We start from the raw sequence: 16,461 nt of genomic DNA, 5'->3' as shown, positions 1-16,461 counted from the left end.
TTGAGCCAAAAGCAATTGACAACTAGCAGCTACAGGAAAAGCTCTTTACCCCACCTCCCACTACCTAATAATAAAGTATAAACATGCTTTTTTGTAAAGGAAATTTACATTTGTAAAGGAAATTTACATTTGTAAAAAAGTCTCCAGACCGGGAAAAGAGCTATCCCCGAGACAACTCTTAGCACCTAAAAGACTCTTGTCCACATAAGAAGACAAACCCTATTTACCATGCATTTGCTCCCCTCCCCTTCTCATAACTCGCCCCCATCCAGCCCAGAAGTCCCCAACCCCCTTTTCCTTTGTTTAGCCTAAAATGGTATATACACTTCAATCATCTGGCCACCTTCCTGAGTCTCATTTCCTTGTGAAACTCCAGCTCATCTGCTTTTGCCCCTGTTACGCTGTCTTTTATCAGATTGATTTGCAAGCTTCAGCCATTGAACCTGGGAAGGTAGGGGGTAAAAGATTTTTCCCTCCCCTACAATACAATCCTCCAAAAATTAAATTTAGAAACTTCCCTGGAGCCCCAAGCGGAAGAGATCTTTTCTCCTCTCCCATATCTTAGCATTTCCTTTAGAAACCTTATAATTAGAAATCTCCATCTCTTCGAGATGTATGTAAATCTTTTTAAAAGTGAAATAAACCTACTGCCAGTTTTGCATCCCAGAAATGCCTTTCTTGAAGGCCGTGGATACATCTCCGTGAAATGTGGACATCAAGGCATGATGGTGCCCCGGCTGTCACCATGGAGGTTGGCTCAGGCATTTGGCTCCAAGCTGTAATTTCCTGTTTGTCAAAAAAATATGAGAAGTTTTATTTTTCCTTTGGATAAAGACAATTAACTTGCGTGTAATGAATTGTATCTGCCTGGGCTCCATACAACGGTAAGATTTCTTATTTGTCTTTGGCATCTGTTTTGGGGATTCTCAGCAACGTGCATCAAAGTCTGGTCTAATGCTTAACAATAAAACTGATTGGGGGGCCTGGGTGGCTCAGTCGGTTGAGCGTCCGACTTTGGCTCAGGTCATGATCTTGCCGCTTGTGAGTTCGAGCCCCGCGTAGGGCTCTGTGCTGACGGCTCAGGGCCTGGAGCCTCTTCAGGTTCTCTGTCTTTCTCTCTCTCTGCCCCTCCCTCGCTCACACTCTGTCTCTCTCTGTCTCTCAAAAATAAACAAACATTAAAAAAATTTTTTAAACAATAAAACTGATTCATTCTTTTCTTCATTTGGGGGAGACGGTTCACCCGGTTGGCTGGAGATTTTATTTTAAATTACTTCTCCAACAAGAAATTAGGTTGGTTTTGTTTTGTTTTGTTTTGTTTTGTTTTGTTTTGTTGTTTTGCTTTGTTTTGTTTTTGCATTTTTCCAAAAGCAACAAACACTTGTTGGAGAACTAATTAAGTACATTCATTCGATGAATATTCATTGAGCTCCTCCTCTGTTCCAGGTGGCTGTGCCAGAATGATAGAAGCCTGGGGAAATTGCCCGTGTGGCGACCTCAACCCTGTACACAAAGCCTGTGGTACTCAGTTGCAACCCCTCCTGGGGTGGGGGGGTGGGGTGCTGGCAAGATGATGGAGGCTGGTGGTCAAGACTTGAGAGGCCTGCATAACCACACAGTTCACAAACCAGTCAGTCAGCTGAAGTGAGCAACTCCAGAATGTACAGTGGATGGTACTGTGAACTGTGATACATTCCGTGGGAGCATGTACTAAAGACCGAACCAAGCCTCATGGGCTAATGTACGAGGCTGAGCCATATCAGTCACCATTCTTGCACGTAAAATATATTTGAATATCGATCATTTTATAAGGTTCGACCTAACAGACATCTGCTGTATCTGGCCAGCCTCTAATCCCTCTTCTTCTGGTATAAGGATCTCCCTTCCCCTCCCCTACTCCCAGACCTTGTGGCTTGGGTGGGACTTCCATCAACAGCAGCCCGGAGGTGAGCATCTGACCCAGACCTCGGCGAGGAGAGGCACCACCAGCAACTAACCACAATGACTGCTTTCAGGGTTGGGCTCATTGATGGGGTTTTGGAGTGATGGGGGTTTGGAGCTGCCGACCAAGAAAGAATTCTGGAGACCTCTTTGGTGCAAAAAGGTGATTTTATTAAAGCACAGGGATAGGACCCATGGGCAGAAAGACCTGCACTGGTTATATAGTTATATACTATGAAGTTGGAGAGGTAAAGTCAACTGGCAAGCCTCCAGAGGGCTTTGAGATGCTAAAGAGGACTCCTAAGCTACTTGAGGCCTTGCTATGGTCAAGCTAAGGTTGTTTTCCCTCTAGGAGGTCATTAACATTAGCATGGTAGAAGGTTCCTGGAGAAATGTTATACTCTGTATTTGCCTCCAGTGTTTGTCAACGGGCTGCAGGTTATGAGGAAATTTAATTTTCTCTGCCATTTCCTTCTTGCCTTCTTTCCCCACATCACTATCGAGGGGTGATGTTGGGGCTCCAGGAAACCTATAGGTTTCTGGAGATTAGACTATTGATAAGATTGCCTTTTTCTTGTCATTTACTAAGACGTTTGTAAACTAATTGGAGACTAGTGTCCTTCCTGACTGTGATCTCTATCAGTTAACCATTTGTTTTCTTTCTTTTCTCTTGTTCTTCCATAGCTAGGAGTGCCTGAGGCATGTCACACATATCCCACCTGGTTGGTGGTGGTGGAGGGGGTGGTTTGCAGGGTTTCAGCTTGCTTCATACTCCCTCACCTTCTTGACTGATGCTGGGCCAATAAGAGTGGTGCCACCAAACCTAGGCATTAGCATTATACTCAAGCCAGTAGCAAGATGGCGGCCCTCCCATATCATGAAGCCATTTGGGCTGGAAATGAAGTCAACATTGAGTGGAGAACCCAGAGACAAAGAAAGACAAAATCCTAACCCCATCCTCTGGCACCTAGAGGCGACTGTGACTAAAGCCTCTCTTGACAGAAGATAGACAGGTAGATATGTTTTTAACCTTTGTTTTACTTTTGAATCCATTCTGTCACTAATCCATTTCTGTCACTTGTAACAATTTCCCCTGGCATACACTTCAGGAAGTCTCCCTGGGAAAGTGACATGTGAGCAGAAGGGACTAGGGGTAGGGGATGAGGAGGACATTGTGAAGGAGTGAGGAGCTGGCTGTCCCTGGAGGTCGGGGGGCTTCGCCAAATGAACACACCGATGACATGAACTTGCTCTGCCCCTTCAGCTGTTCAATAAACCAAACAAAGAGGTCTGTCCTCTCTTGAATGTGAGCTTTTCTGGAGCCGAGCTAATGTATTATTGATGAGCCATAAATAATGGGGCAAGCATGATTTCCCATTCAGTGCTGAAGTACAAAGGTATAACACTGACATTTTAATGAGGTTTTTATGGTCCAGGCTCACTGTTTACACTCTGGAAATGTGGGCTGGCTTTCTCAGGAAAGCAGTTTTTCCTTTACTTTGCTTATTTTCCGCCTCCATTTGTCAGCATCCTTTTATTTTATTTATTTATTTTTTTTAATTAACTTTTTTTTCATTTTTATTATTTATTTTTGATAGAGACAGAGCACAAGTGGGGGAGGGGCAGAGAGAGAAGGAGACACAGAATCCAAAGCAGTCTCCAGGATCCAAGCCGTCGGCACAGAGCCCAATGTGGGGCTCGAACTCACGAACTGTGAGATCACGACCTGAGCCGAAGTCGGATGCTTAAACGACTGAGCCACCCAGGCACCCCTGTCAGCATCCTTTTAAATATTTCTATGAAATATATTAGTTAAAACAGATCAAATAAAAAAAGGGCAAATAAAACCAAATCTGAAAGACAATGTTGCCAGTGTTCCCAAGGCCTTATCTTCTCCGGATGGAGCAAAAAATGATGAGGTATGCCCTGACCTCCCAGAGGCTCCCCACATTTTGGCCTGATTAGGCAATTTGGCCTGGCATTCAGAAAAGAATGCTGGCAACAAACAAACGTGGATTCAAATCCTGACTTAGTCATCAATTAGCCATGTGCTATCAGGCAGTCACTTTAACCCTCCAGGCCTCAATTTCCTCATCTGCGTAATGGGCCAAATAATACCCATCTTTCAGCAGTATGAGGTTGAAAAAAAATCGGTACAATTAAATTGTCTGGATATACAAGTTAAGATGCATTTGGCTGCAGACAATGGACAAACCAACTCAAACTGCCTGACGTAGCAATAAGGCTGGGCGCTGGCTTATGTGACAGAGAATCCAAAGACAGAGCGTCCTTCAGGGTGGATGAATGCGTGGTTCAGACTCTGTTTGCAGGTGGTTCTCTTGCCCCTTCCTCCTCTCCTCTTTAGCATATCAAAGTCCCTCTGGAGGACTCCCATTCGACTTTACCTCCCCAACTTCATAGTATATAACTAGTCACTCGTCATGACCCCAGTGCAGCTCTTTCTGCCCATGGGTCCTGTCCCCATGCTTTAATAAAATCATCTTTTTGCACCAAAGATGTCTTCAAGAATTCTTTCTTGGCTGTGAGCTCCGGACAACCCCACCATTACCCCAAAGATATTGACACTTTTCTATTGAGAGGTGGAGTGTGCTAGGGAGGAAGCATTTACTCTGCCTGCTGAGGTCCTACTAGCTGGACTAAGAATCAAATGGACATGAGACAGATTAAAAGGGGAAAATAAAACTTAATGGCATACATTCAGGGAATCCAGACAGACAAGAAATTCCCAAGACAGGCAAAGTAAGTTATGTACGTCATTCTGAACTAAGGAGGAGGGGATAGGGGTCTGGGACTTCAAAGGGAAGAAAATAAATTCATAGGAAGATGAAAAAGAATAAATGTTTGCTGTAAACAAACATTTGCCGGGCTCCTCAGAAACAGGGGGGCATAGACAACTTTGATCAAACAGGCCTTGCTGGGTCCCTCCCTGTCTGTCGTACTCAGTTCATAGTATAAGGTAGTTGTGTTTAGTGATAGCTCCCTTCCTAGAGCAATTCCTTTGGCTACATTCTTTTCAGGGAGCTGAGGGGGAGATAAAGAACTTTTCCTGAATCTTCTGGGTATTGATTTCTTTTTATTTGTTGATGTTTTTAAATGTTTATTTATTTATTTTGAGAGAGAGAGTGCACATGGTGCATGAGCAGGGGAAGGGCAGAGGGAGAAACAGAGAGAGGGAAGGAGGGAGAGAGAGAGAATCCCAAGCAGGTTCTGGGCTGCCAGTGCAGAGTCCAACTCGGGGCTCGATCCCATGAATAGTGAGATCATGAACTGAGCTGAAATCCAGAGCAGGACACTTAACCCTCTGAGCCACCCAAGTGCCCTTTGATTGCTTAAAAAAATTTGTTTTAATGTATATTTATTTTTGAGAGAGACAGAGAGAGCCGGGGGGGGGGGGGTAGAGAGAGAGGGAGACACAGAATCCAAAGCAGGCTCCAGGCTCCGAGCTGTCAGCATAGAGCCAGACCCGGGGCTCGAACTTGTGAACTGTGAGATCATGACCTGAGCTGAAGTAGGATGCTTAACTGACTGAGCCACCTAGGGGCCCCATGATTGCTTTTTAATTCAAAATAATCTTCCTGACAAAGTGGCCCATCTTGGAGTGGCCTGCCCTTGGCCCCTACAAGTCTATGTTCCCTCTTATAAAAGAGTGGGTCTTTGAGAATGGCCTCAATGGGTAGAATGAGGTGTAAGTAGAACTGTGCAACTTTCAAGGTTAAGGTCATACGGCTAGCATATGCCTGGCTCTGTCCTGGGACACTTGTCCTTGGAATCCAGTGGCCATGTTGTGAGGAAGTCCAGGCATTATGTGGGTATTTTGAACTGTATATCATTCATATTCCAAATATATATAAATATATATATATGTATTCCAAATATATAAATATTCCAAAAATATATACATATGCATGTACATATACATATAATATATGTATACGTATGTAGAAGTTTAGATCTCTGTTGGCATGACTCATTAATGACCTGATCCTACAAATATTTTGGAGGTCCTCCCATGTGCCAGGCAGAGTGCAAGGTGATAAGTATACAGTAGTGAACAAGTCAGGCCATCAGCTGACTTCAGAAGAGGTAGACATCAGGGAGACAGACATCAGAGAGGTAAGCCCATTGGTCTACAATCACACGCTACAGTAAGTGCATTGAAGGGAGAGCACCCAGTGCTGGGAGAGAGGGTGGTGGGGTTGGGGTAGGGCCTGATTTAGAAAAGGAAGCCAGGAAACGCCCCTCTAAGGAAGGGATCCTTAGGCTGAGTAGGAACTGGCCGAGTTTCGGGTTATTTATCGCTGCAGCTATATCTATCCCAAAGCTTGCATGCTTGAAACAACCACCATTTTATTACTTCCTACAAATGTTGCAGTCCCAAATTCAGGCAGGCTTGGACTGGGAGGTTAAAGCAGTCACAGACCTACCTAGATTCATGGGCAGGGCCCAGGGACCCCCACCTCTCCATGAGAGGAGTGTCAGAATTTTCAGCCAGCTTTAACCCAGCACACCAGGGGATGCACCGTGGGGTGTGGTGAGAGAAGGAGGAGAGAGAAGGCCAGAAGTAAGGTTCTGCCAAGCATTGAAAGTTATGTCAAGGGTTTTGCATTTTCTTTTCCGTACAATATGAAGCCACAGATGAGTTTTAAGGAAGGAAATGAGCTGTTCCCTGTGCTTCTGAAGCTTATTGTTTATAGCTTCTGTGTCTTATTACACTCATTTCATTGACTTAGTTTGGCAGAGGCTGGGATACCTTTGTATTCTGCTCACCGCAAACTCTCCGTGAAATAAATGTGAAATACACAAATGAATTGGTTAAATAATTGATCGTGGAAAACAGCTGTAATTGTAGGTCATTGGTTTAGTGATTCTCAAACTTTAAAATGTGTCTGTGAATCTCTGGGGGATCTTATTTATATTTAGGTTCCGATTCAGTAGGTCTGGGTGACCTGAAATTCTGCATTTCCAACAGGTTCCTGTGCTAAAGTGCACGCTTTGAGTGGTGAGTGCCTAGAAATCACTGTATGTCAGAACGATTTCAGTTGAAAGGAGATAATGGGATGCGGGCACCAGACAAGCAGAGGTGAGATGATGTCATGCAGGTCCAGAATCTTCCTCCTGTCTCCTTGCCCTGCTAATCCTTCTCACCAGCTTCACCTTCACCCTCAGGCCCCTCCTGGCCTCTGATGGCTGCTGCATTTCCAAGGAAGCACTTCTGGATACTACAATGTCCAGAAAGAGAAAGATACTGTATTTATGAAACATTATCTGTTTATGTATTTTCCAGAAGTTTCCCGGAAGCCTTTTCCTAATGTCTCTGTGGCCAGAATTGGGTTACATACTCAACAGTAAATCAGTGGTGGGCAAGAGGACAGAAGTTTCCATGACCAGCATAGACTAACCAGCATCTACTGCTGGAAGTGGGGATCTGGGGATCAGGGACTGGGGAGAAGCCTGATCAAAGCTGGAAGGTGGGAGTACACAACCAAAGTGTCCACTACACTATAATATGCACTTTGGTGAATTGTGCAGAGAACCTACATCTTATATCGATATCGATATCTATATATCTATGTTTGTGTCTATCTTTACATATGAAATAGGGACATTGCCAAATTTACCTAAGGAAAAAAAAATAAGGATTTTTTAAATTAAAAAAACTAGGGGCGCCTGGGTGGCTTGGTCGGTTAAGCATCCGACTTCGGCTCAGGTCATGATCTCGAGGTCCATGAGTTCGAGCCCCTCGTCGGGCTCTGTGCTGACTGCTCAGAGCCTGGAGCCTGTTTCGGATTCTGTGTCTCCCTCTCTCTCTGTCCCTCCCCCGTTCATGCTCTGTCTCTCTGTCTCAAAAATAAATAAACATTAAAAAATAAAATAAAATAAAAAATTAAAAAAACTAAGGATTTTAATGGGTCTTACCCAAGACCCACTAAAAAGTATATGGAAGCAAGCATTTGATGATTTAAGCTGGAGTAGAAAGGTCTGGGACTGTGGGAAACACAGTACTTGTTCTAAAATCTACAACTTTGTTGGGGCAACAAAACAGAAAGAACTAAAACAACCTACTGTATAAGCAGATAGATTTTTTTCATCCACTTGGGCAACAGTTACTGGGTAATCACCATAAACAAAGATCTGTGTCAAGGGCTGTGGGAGATCCAAAGATAAGGCACAGTCCCCTCCTGATAAGAATTTCACAGTTTAAGACACACAAGTAATAAGAGGTGCAACATATAAAAAGATAAGTGCCAAAAAAGATGATAGAAGAAAGTGTGTGGGAACCCGGAGGAAGGAAACAGTCCTTCTGGTTCAGAGGGCTTCAAGGAGGGTAGAAAATATACCATCGCTAGCACCAGTCTTGAAAGATGGGCAGATTTTTAACCAGTGATGATGGCAGTGGGGGAGGGATTGGAAAATAGGATGATGGGAAAAGTAAATATTCCCAGTGTGAGTGTGCGTGGGGGAGGCGGGGACCACATAGAGCACAACAAGTGATGTGGGTGTGGGAAAGGCAGGTATTCTTATTGGATTCCTGCTATAATTTCTTATCGACATGAAGCCATAAATAATATCACGCAAGTGTCAAGTCATATAATGAAAAAACGAGACAAGGACAACTCCTGGGAAGAGAGAAGCCCAAGCTGTCTGTGTATGGAATAATGTCCATGGGTGGGCAGGGTGAGTAGACAGGGCAGGAGGTCTGGGGGGGCAGGTCCAGCTTCATGGTGTATAACTCCTAAATACCAGTATCAGAACACAAACAGTTTCTTCAGTGAATAAGTTGCAACAACAACAAAAAGAAATGGAGGGAGAACATGTTGGTTAAAAGACACCTAAAGACATATCGGTCTGTTGTAACGTGTGGGTTTTATTCGAATTCTGATTCAGACTGGCAACTCTAAACACGACATGTAAGTCATTTGTGGAACTATTGGGTATTGGGTAAGTGAAGATGTTAAATCACTGTAACTTATTAAGGTACTGGCATTGTGGTTGTACTTTTTTTTTTTTAAAGAATTTTTTTATCTTTTGGAGGTATATTCTGAAATATTTATGGATGAAATGATGCCTGAGATTTGCAAAAGAATACAGGGAATAGGGGGAAGGTATAGAGGAAACAAAGACTGGCCGTGATTTGATCATTGTTACAGATGGGTGTTGAAGCTTCATCATACTATTTGCCTACCTTCGTATATGTTTGAAATTTACCATAACAGAAAACGGAAAACAAAATATATTGAAGAATTAAGTGATTGGGTGAATGAATGTCTGGCGGGAAGCTCCACCCACTGAGCTCAGGAGGCCCCGCCCCTTGGGGGGCCATTCTCTCTCCGCCATCTGCTCTCGCAGGATTCCAGTTTATACTTTTTTATACTTTTATGACTTTCCCATTCCCCTTCGGAAATCCATTGCCCTCGCACCTCCTAAGTCGTTCTCTCTGCTCTTGTCCAGGCCGCACAGACTGCTTCGAGTCCCCAGAAGTCCCCAGCGGCCTCCGGAGCTCGAGCGCCTGCTGCCCGTATCCGCCCCGCCCCCACGTCCCTGGGGAGTTTGGTCGCGTCCGGCCGCGGACCCTGGGAGCGCGTCCTAGTTGTCATGGCGACGGTGGCTGGCGCCGGCGCCGGCCGAATCCCGCCCCGGAACCACCTCCTGTGTGAGCGGCCTGGGACCTGGGGCTAGGGGTGCCCCCTTGGCCGCCGCTGAGCTGCTGAGGCTGCCTGAACCGCGGTCAGGTGGGCAGAGGAGAGGTCGGACCTAAAGGGTTAAGTAAGGATGTGGGTAGTGCATGGGGGTGGGGTCGACCCCTACCCCTAGCCGGAGATGGAGTGAAGGGGCGCTGAGGGGGAGCAGGCATCTGGCTAGGATGAGAGGGCCTGCGGGTAGAGGATGGGGCCAGGAGACCAAGGATGGGGGTGTGTGAAAAGAGACAAGTTCACCCTGGAGTGAGTGAACTGGAATAGGAGAGCTCTCCTGAAAACGGTTTAGGCATTGTTCCTGCCTGAAGTACAGGCGGGGAATTTGAGGGGCCCCAAGGAGAGGGGGCTGGAAAGTGAACTTTGAGGCAGGTGTTGAAGGGATGAAAGGGAACGAAGCAGGTGAGGTAGAGGCTGTGCTGAGGAGTAGGGAATCTTCAGAGACGCTGGGGCTGGGGGTAAGGGGAAAGGAGAAATTTTCAGAAAATGATTGGTAAACACCTGCTTCAGTATAGTCACTGTATTTTGCTTGCTGTTGTGGACTCGGGAGAATCTAAAGCTATGAGTCTTCTCCAGAAAAAAAAAAAAAAAAAAAAAAAAAAAAAAAAAAAAAAAGCAAGCGCATAAAGATCCAGACCGGATTTTACATTCAGTCTCAGAGGCATCACAGAGCAGCCCCCCCCCCCCCCCCCCCCCCCCCCGCAAGCTTGCTTGTCCAAGGACCCCCAGTTTAGAGACTTAGCTGTAGAAGATACCAAGATGCCTAGGCTTGTACATGGCAATAAATCATTCATACCTCATGAGTAGTAGAGGCAGTAGTTGTAAAGTATGTTGAAGGGTGTTGGGGTCAGTGTGGCCTTTATGAAGAGGGTGGAACTTAAAATGAATGTTAAGGAAACGCAAGTCTGACAAAGGGTCAACATGAACTGGGATCCTAGGTCCTGGGACAGAGCCCCTAGGAATGCACCCCCTGGTGGTGGAGGGGGCCTATTGGCTACCCTGTCTCCTTTTCACGCCAGAGAGGGGCCCAGGAAGGTGGCTTAAAAATGCCAGTGTCTTATAAATAGCGTCTCCAAATGTTAAAGGGTTTCATGGTCACATGCAGCTAAGAAACTGATTTGGAGAAATCTCAGAAGAGGCCTGTTTAACTATTTACTTCAACATTTTCTGATTTTGTTGATTGTGAGTGCCTTTATTTTTCCCTTCAGGAGTCCAAAGCATCTCAGGACTACAGTTTGGGAAAAGCTCTTGAAAATTAAGGGCCACCGAAGGGTTTTGAGCGACGGCAGGAGATTGGGGTGTGATATGTGACGCTAGATTAATGGGACAGCCCTGTGTGGGAATGGAGTGGCCAGCAAAGGCAGGGAGGCAGGGAGGGCCTGGGCCACAGTTAACCGCACAGTCACAGAGGTACGTTTGTTAAAGATTGAGAGAAAAAAAAAATGTGCATGGTTTCTCATACTGCTACTGTTTTCTTCCCAGGAAGTGACCTTTGGCTCTAAAAAGGAGACTCAATTTTTCATGATAAAATGGCAGTGGTGAAAACCCCCAGCAGAGAACTAAACAGTGCCAAAGAACCATTCACTAACGTATCCCCCCTCCTTTTGAGGAGCCTCGTGGAGGAGCCTAAGAAAAGAACTCCAGTACCTAATCACCTTCTAGAATCAAGTAAGTTGGAATCTAATCAAGTAAGTTGGATCCCAGAGGATCCAAAGTCCAGAAAGCACAAAGAAATTTTTGGTGCTGATCTCTCTATATTGTCTTATAGGCTTACAATAGGTTTTATTATTAAGAACAATGGTTCTATTTAGGCCCATCCACTCATGTGATAGGTCCTTGTGGTGTACATGAGTCACCACGTTCTGCTGCTCCCACTTCCTCAAATATCTTACCTATCTGTCCCCACTGCCTCAGCAGGTCACTAGGATATTGTAGTGCTCTCCTCCTTCCGACCTTCACACCCCGTCAGTTTCCTTTGTGGAATCACAGCTGTCCCTGCCCCTGTTCTGCTCAGATGCTCTCAGCGGTTCCCTTGCATACGGAATAGAGCTGCGATTCTTTCCCTTGGCATTTGGCCTCCTCTGCCGTGGATGTGAACTTGCCTACTCGGCCTCGCCCCCCAGGCCTACCATGCTCTGTACCTCTCACCCCCAGCTGCAGCCACACCATTACTCCTGCTCCTTCAAGACCACATGCACTTAATACCCCCTTGCTTTTTTCCGTGCACATCTCTCCCATTCCATGTACATGGAAAGCCTGGTAGATCCTCTAGTGATTATGTAGAAGGCTAATCATTCGGCCTACGTTATTCTCACTCATTCTGCACAACATCAGCGTTCTGTTTTCATTTTACTGTTGGGAAAGCTGACAATCAGAGAGGTCAAACGAATTCCCCAAGGCGGCACAGCTGAGTGGGGAGGTGGTGTTCAGTCGTTGTAGCCCAATGTCCAGCTCTCTACCATCACACTAGCTGGCTTCCAATTCATCTTGCAAGGCCCATCACACATGCTGGAAATGCAGTAATTTGGGGTGGCTCTTTCATTACCATAGAACTTATTGAATGCAGATTAATATACTCAACTATTTCTGGATATTAGCAGAGCAATGTCTATTTTACACCTGTTTGTGGCTCTAAAAACAAAAGCAAAATATCCAGCATCTAAAAAATTTACCAAATAGGGGTGCCTGGGTGGCTCAGTCGGTGAGGCTTCTGACTCCTGATTTCAGCTCAGGCCATGATCTCATGGTCAGTTGGGAGATCAAGCCCCATGTTGGGCTCCAAGGTGAGTGTGGAGCCTGCCTGGGATCCTCTCTCCCCTTCTCTCCCTGCCCATCCCTCGTGCTCATGTGCGTGTGCTCTCTCTCTCTCTCTCAAAAATAAATAAATAAACTTGAAAAATTTTTTTTCAAATGGGGCACCTGGCTGGCTCACTCAGAGGAGCGTGTGAATCTTGATCTCAGGGTCGTGAATTCGAGCCCCACCTTGGGTATAGAGATTACTTAAAAATAAAATCTTTTAAAAATTACCAAATAATGTTCATTTGAGTACTTAAAAAAATGATCAGATAACCGACAGAGATCATCTATCCCCAGAAAGACCATCCTTACCCCGTTCCAGCCCTTCACTTTGGCCCAAAGCTGATGACAGTGTTCAGCTCACCTGGTGAGGAGCAAGAACACCAACCATTTCACACTCACCCTGGATGTTTACAAGAATCACACTGGGCTAAGGAGTGGGGTGGGGGATCTGTGGCTCACAGGGTGTGGATATAGCCAAAGGTGAAAAGTCACCGTTGGTGAGAAATTGGATGGTGCATTCGTATTGAAGGAGGCAGTCTAGCAGCTGGAATCAGACCTGGGCTTGATTTTCAACTACCAGCCGTGGGCAAGTTGCTTAATCTTGTTGAGTCTCAGCTCCTTCATCTGCACAATGGAAATAGTACCTGCTGCGCAGGGTTGGAGTGAGGATTACGAACAAATGCCTGACATCAGCGCTAAAGGCACAGAGACAATGGGGTAGTGGGTTCCCAATGCCTCCTACACATCTCAGTTCCTGCCTGAATGAAGAGCTGGGAAAAGTTGTGTAGACCTGGATGCTTTTTTTTTTTTTTTAATATATTTTACTGTCAAGTTGGCCAACATACAGAGCATACAGTGTGCGCTTGTTTTCGGGAGTAGATTCCCGTGATTCATTGCTTACATACAACACCCAGTGCTCGTCCCAACAAGTGCCCTCCTCAATGCCCATCACCCATTTCCCCTCCCCCCCCATCCCTATCAACCCTCAGTTTGTTCTCTGTATTTAAGAGTCTCTTATGGTTTGCCTCCCTCCCTCTCTGTAATTCTTTTTTTCCCCTCCCCTTCCCCCGTGGTCTTCTGTTAAGTTTCTCAGGTTCCACATAGGAATGAAAACATATGGTATCTGTCTTTCTCTGCCTGACTTATTTCACTTAGCATAATACCCTCCAGTTCCATCCACGTTGCTACAAATGGCCAGATTTCATTCTTTCTCATTGCCAAGTAGTATTCCATTGCATACGTAAACCACATCTTCTTTATCCATTCATCAGTTAATGGACATTTAGGCCCTTTCCATAATTTGGCTATTGTTGAAAGTACTGCTATAAACATTGGGGTACATGTACCCCTATGCATCAGCACTCCTGTATCCTTTGGATAAATTCCTAGCAGTGCTATTGCTGGGTCATAGGGTAGTTCTACTTTTAATTTTTTTGAGGAACCTCCACACGGTTTTCCAGAGTGGCTGCACCAGGTTGCATTCCCACCAACAGTGCAAGAGGGTTCCCGTTTCTCCACATCCTCGCCAGCATCTGTTGTTTCCTGAGTTGTTAATTTTAGCCACTCTGACCAGCATGAGGTGGTATCTGTGTGGTTTTGATTTGTATTTCCCTGATGATGAGTGACGTTGAGTATGTTTTCATGTGTCTGTTGGCCATCTGGATGTCTTCTTTGAAACAGTGACACTTTTTTTTTTTTTTAATTTTTATTTATTTTGAGAAAGAGCTAGAGAGCAAGCAGGGGAGGAGCAGAGAGAGGGAATCCCAAGCAGGCTCTACACTGTCAGCGCAGAACCCAACGTGGGGCTGGAACTCACAAACTGTGAGATCATGACCTGAGCCCAAATCAACAGTTAGACACTTAAGGGACTGAGCCTGTACCCTTTTGTAAAAGAGATCAGCTGTTTTAACCTTGTTCTCAAAACTGAAAGAAAAGAAAAGAAAAGAAAAGAAAAGAAAAGAAAAGAAAAGAAAAGACAAGACATTCACATTATAGTAATAGCAGTTGGAGACTTTTCTGTCCAGAGCGATAATTATTCAGAGCTTTACAATTATTCTATCACATTGTAATTCTATCCAGAGGAAATGAAATAATAACAGTTAAACACACATTAGAAAACTAACACTTGGTGTTTGGATATTCATCGCATGCTAGGTAATCTTGGTGTTATACGGAGCAGCAAAGATAAGGCGCATGCTTTTTACAAGCTCGCATTTTATTTTGAAGACTTGCACAAAACGTGAAGAGCAGATTATTTCACTAAGTGGTCAACGGTACATGTGAATTTGTATTGTGATGATAACATCTCCCAAACAATGTGTAAAAATAGGGAGAAGCAGTACAGTTCATTTGGAATAGATCATTAATCTGGTTCACATCTGTATCTTCTGTCTGAAACTTTCATAGGCTTAAAATATCCTAAAGAGAGCCCACCTTAGCAGGATCTTCTTTTATTTAAGATTTTCTTTTATGTCCCATCTCCTGATGTACTTGTTTACATTGCTTTTATAGAGGTTTATGCAAAACTTCTGAATAATAAGGTCATACAGGCAAAACCTGGCGTAGTGCATTTTGGAGGCTATCAAGTAGAAGAACAACACCAACAGATTCTGGTAGGTATTTTTTAAGTGGGATAACTAATCACAGTAATGACATGACGTGAATGTTCTGCATCTATATTATTCATTTAAAGAGCAGCGTAATCTGCAGAAGCACGAATGTCAATTGGGCCAGAAAGATGGTTCCAGGATGAGAAATTTTAAAGTTGTACCAGTGTCCTTGGACAAGCTACTTTCTCCCGCCAAAGGCTCCTCACGGCATTCTTTTCGAATGGGTGTCATTGCTAACTGGCTCTTAGGGGCTAGGAGCTGGGTGCCCTGTGCCTCTCATGATTCAATTTCGTCCTTACACTCACTCTGTGGAGGTTGTACTATTACTCTCAGTCTATAGACAAGGACACCAGGATTCCAGGAGGTTAAATAGTTGGCTCAAGAACACACAGCTAGGAAGTGATAGAGACCGACTTTGACTTTTCGGCTGCCTTCCTCTAAACCAGTGCCTGCTTGCTCCAAGCCTACACCACCAGGGAAAGGGGCATCCCTTCCTAAGAGGCTCTGGTGAGGGTTCTGTTCCACCTGTTCAGGTCTGATGCCCATGCCTAATTCATCCATTCTGACCAGAGAGATTCTAGCTGGGTCTGGTGGCAAGGGTCAGCTCCACTGGACAGGCTCCAGAAGGGACAGTGGAAAGGACGGACTTCAGTCCACCACAGAGCTTTGTGGGTGCCCTTCATCGACGGCATGTTCAAACTGGGGTGGGCTCTGGGTGGCCACAGCATCCCTAACTTCTATGCTTCTAGGGACCTGAACATTTAAGTCACCTCTACAACCTCAATGACCTCACATCGACCCCCTAAAGTCACACGGAGCAGGACATCTCAGAACTACTCCCACAGGGTTCTGGATCTGAGCCACAATGGCATCTGCACATGTGTTGGGAGTGGGGCAGAGGTGGGGTCTCTTCACATGGGCCCTCTGAGACTCTGGCTTTGTACACGATGTTCCCCCCTCTGGCTCTGTTACCAGATGCCTCAAGAGTCTCTACTTTTAGACGTGATGCATTCTTAGAAGCCATGTCTTAGAGTGGGTCATTTTATTTATTTATTTATTTTATTTATTTTATTTATATATTTTTTCAACGTTTATTTATTTTTGGGACAGAGAGAGACAGAGCATGAACGGGGGAGGGGCAGAGAGAGAGGGAGACACAGAATCGGAAACAGGCTCCAGGCTCTGAGCCATCAGCCCAGCCCGACGCGGGGCTCGAACTCACGGACCGCGAGATCGTGACCTGGCTGAAGTCGGACGCTTAACCGACTGCGCCACCCAGGCACCCCAGAGTGGGTCATTTTAAGAAAGAACTCCAAGTATTGTGTTGGATTGCTCAGGGCAAGGAGAAGAAGCTGACACATGGCCAAGCCGTCAGGAAGTGAAGTCAGGTTTCTATCAGG

General features: G+C 45.2%; 1 protein-coding gene across 6 annotated transcripts in view; it reads left to right on the top strand.

The window, feature by feature from the left end:
• Positions 1-9,283: 9,283 nt before the first annotated feature.
• The window catches only part of CFAP221 (cilia and flagella associated protein 221), a 104,739-nt gene continuing 97,561 nt past the window's right edge, over positions 9,284-16,461 (top strand). Inside the window, exons 1-3 of one of the 6 annotated variants that reach the window (XM_043576577.1) lie at positions 9,284-9,613; positions 11,136-11,321; positions 14,964-15,064. In XM_043576577.1, the coding sequence (XP_043432512.1) occupies positions 11,183-11,321; positions 14,964-15,064 (240 nt within the window). In that variant the 5' untranslated portion in view covers positions 9,284-9,613; positions 11,136-11,182. Of the gene's footprint in view, positions 9,708-11,135; positions 11,322-14,963; positions 15,065-16,461 lie in introns of those variants that run through there. The other 5 variants (XM_043576576.1, XM_043576573.1, XM_043576574.1 and 2 more) reach the window with 5 other exon arrangements.

The sequence above is a fragment of the Prionailurus bengalensis genome, chromosome C1, assembly GCF_016509475.1.
Source record: "Prionailurus bengalensis isolate Pbe53 chromosome C1, Fcat_Pben_1.1_paternal_pri, whole genome shotgun sequence".
Lineage (NCBI taxonomy): Eukaryota > Metazoa > Chordata > Mammalia > Carnivora > Felidae > Prionailurus > Prionailurus bengalensis.
The sequence above is the reverse complement of the archived record's forward strand: the minus strand, read 5'-3'. Positions and strand labels throughout refer to the sequence as shown.